The 3,065-nt window shown below is 39.7% G+C and overlaps 1 protein-coding gene across 1 annotated transcript; it reads right to left on the reverse strand.

Moving 5' to 3' along the window:
* Window positions 1-315: 315 nt before the first annotated feature.
* On the reverse strand, window positions 316-1,302 carry LOC141058637 (olfactory receptor 11L1-like). The gene has a single exon (XM_073554830.1). It carries the CDS (start codon window positions 1,300-1,302, stop codon window positions 316-318), a length of 987 nt encoding a protein of 328 aa, XP_073410931.1.
* Window positions 1,303-3,065: the final 1,763 nt, after the last annotated feature.

Genomic DNA, 3,065 nt, shown 5'->3' on the forward strand with positions numbered 1-3,065 from the left:
ATGCCGGGTGTCGTACCCTGGTCGATCAGACATTGATGCCCTATTCTAAGGATGTAAAAGTAGTGGACAACCTCTTTAACGTTCCATGCACAATACTGTCAGTAACAAAATATAATAGGGAATATTATTTATAAGTACTAAAACAGTGAATGAAAAAAATTAAACATACAACATAATCCGGCTAACTAAACAAAAGTGACATCAATGTTACACAATGTTACATAAATGACAGTATACACTATTTCCTGAATTAATTATTCTTGTGAATATCATAAAAGGTCATGTCCATTTAGATAATTCTCATATAAACATGTTTCAAAATATACTACTTATATTTCTCTGGGGTGAAAGCCTTTGTCTATTAAAGCCTGATTGTAAAATTCTCTGCATAATCTTATTTACAGACGTTTTAACCTCTTTGTTTCTCAGACTATAGATGATAGGATTTAGCCCTGGAGTTACCACTGTGTAGAAAACAGAAATAAACTTCTTGAGGTCTGAGGAAGAGCTGGAGTGAGGACGAACATACATAAATATCATAGTACCGTAGTATATCAGTACAACTGTAAGATGAGCCCCACATGTTGAAAATGTTCTACTCCGACTACTGTTGGACTTAATTTGTAATATGGAGATGACAATAAAGAAATAGGAAACCAAAGTGAGCAATAAGCAGGAAAACAATACAGTAAGAGACAGGATAAAAATGGAGATTTCTGCAAGGTAGATGTCACCACAAGATAATTCCAACAGAGGTGGAATATCACAAAAGAAGTGATTTACATGTCGCGAGTTACAGAAGTCTAAATGGGAAATAAAGAGAGCAGGGATCAATCCTGTGAGAACACCAGTTATCCAGGAGCCTGCAACTAGTTGTATACACGTACCTGTGTCCATCAGGCTAGAATAATAAAGAGGTTTACAGATGGCCATGTACCGATCATAAGCCATGACTAACAGCAAATAACACTCGGTGGCCCCAAATGTAACAAAGAAAAAAAGTTGGGTCATGCATCCAGAAAAAGAAATATTATTATTCTTCATTAACAGGTTAGCTAGAAGTTTCGGTACTATTGTCGTCGTATACCATATTTCCAGGAAAGACAGATTGGAAAGGAAGAAGTACATGGGTATTTGAAGGGACTGGTCCATTATCACCACAGTCACAATGATGACATTTCCAGTGATCGTCACTAGAAATATAATAAGGAATACAGCAAAAACAGGAATGTTGGCTTCTGCTGAGTTTAAAAGGCCTAGAAGAGTAAAATCATTACCATAGGTTTGGTTGGCAAATTGCATGTTGCAATTGGAACATAAAAGCAGTGACCATCCAAAGTACCTATACAAACAAAACAAGAATTTGGGAAAATGTGTAGTTAAATATTTAAAAGGGTTCTCTAGTACCACTCACCTCTGCATTAGGGGGTGAGCTGTTATGATGATGTTGTGTCGTCAGTTGCCTGGCAGGACACATACTTGACGGGCAAATATTATGTATCTCTCCTACTCATTGGAAATGGACATGTTCATGAAATCTACCCATCAGGACCATGTACTGGCAGGCATCTGGAGATGAAATGTCATCTGCCCTACTCACCTCCCAATGTGGGAGTATTGTTTGAGAACCCTTTTGATAAACACTAGCTGATTAGAAAGCACTTCTGCTATTTATGTTGTCATTATAGCCAGATTATAGGGTGGGAAAATTGGGAATATGATCAACTATTTAGGTACGTGACATTATAATAATAATAATAATAATCTTTATTTATATAGCGCCAACATATTCTGCAGCGCTTTACATTTTAACAGTTTCAAAACACAAGTCATAAGTAACAACATTAACAATACAACAATTAAACAAAATAAGACGACCCTGCTTGTGATAGCTTACAATCTACAATGAGGTGGGGGAGATATAAAGTGCAAGTGTGTATTTACAATGGTGTATTTGCAATGATGGTCCAGCCATCTTGAGGGATGGATGGAGATAGTGAATGGGCTACACATGCACACTTACACATAGAATGACTTTGATTAGTGAACGTGATAGGCCGCTCTGAACAAATGTGTTTTGAGGGAGCGCCTGAAACTATTCAAATTGTGGATAGTCCTAATTTCTTGGGGTAGAGCATTCCAGAGGGTTGGCGCAGCACGGGAGAAGTCTTGGAGTCGGGAGTGGGGGTTATGGATTGGTGCAGATGTTAGTTGAAAGTCGTTTGCAGAGCGCAGCGGTCGGTTAGGCCTATAGTCAGAAATGAGGGAGGAGATGTAGGGGGGGCTGTACTGTGGAGAGCTTTGTGGGTGAGAACAAGTACTTTGAATTGGATCCTATAATGAATGGGCAGCCAATGTAAGGACTGGCGAAGAGCGGACATGTCCGAGTACCGATTAGCTAGATAGATGACCCTGGTTGCTGCATTAAGTATGGACTGGAGAGGGGATAGTCGAGTAATGGGGAGGCCAATTAATAGATCGTTGCAGTAATCCAGGCAGGAGTGGATCAATGCTACAGTGAGGGGTTTTGTTGTTTCCATGGTGAGAAAAGGGCGGATTTTAGAGATGCTCTTTAGGTGTAAGTGGCAAGAGCGGGCGAAAGATTGTATATGGGATGTGAAGGAGAGATTGGTGTCAAACATAACACCCAGACAGCGCGCCTGCTGCCGCGGTGTTATTGTGGTGCCACCCACTGAGAGGGAAATGTCAAATTTAGGGAGGTTAGTAGATGTGGGAGCAGAAGAAGTTTAGTTTTGGAAAGGTTGAGTTTCAGATAGAGAGTGGACATGATGTTGGAGACTGCAGAAAGACAGTCACTGGCGTTCTGTAGCACAGCGGGGGTAAGGTCGGGGAACGATGTACAGTGGGGAAAAAAAGTATTTAGTCAGTCAGCAATAGTGCAAGTTCCACCACTTAAAAAGATGAGAGGCATCTGTAATTTACATCATAGGTAGACCTCAACTATGGGAGACAAACTGAGAAAAAAAATCCAGAAAATCACATTGTCTGTTTTTTTTTCATTTTATTTGCATATTATGGTGGAAAATAAGTATACTTTTTTTCCC

This window comes from Dendrobates tinctorius, unplaced genomic scaffold (genome assembly GCF_039654945.1).
Source record: "Dendrobates tinctorius isolate UK_male_01 unplaced genomic scaffold, ASM3965494v1 ptg000213l, whole genome shotgun sequence".
NCBI lineage: Eukaryota > Metazoa > Chordata > Amphibia > Anura > Dendrobatidae > Dendrobates > Dendrobates tinctorius.

Bases quoted from the DNA above. Each gene is read 5' to 3' on its own strand.
- LOC141058637 (XM_073554830.1), bottom strand. From the start codon at position 1,302: ATGCAATTTGCCAACCAAACCTATGGTAATGATTTTACTCTTCTAGGC.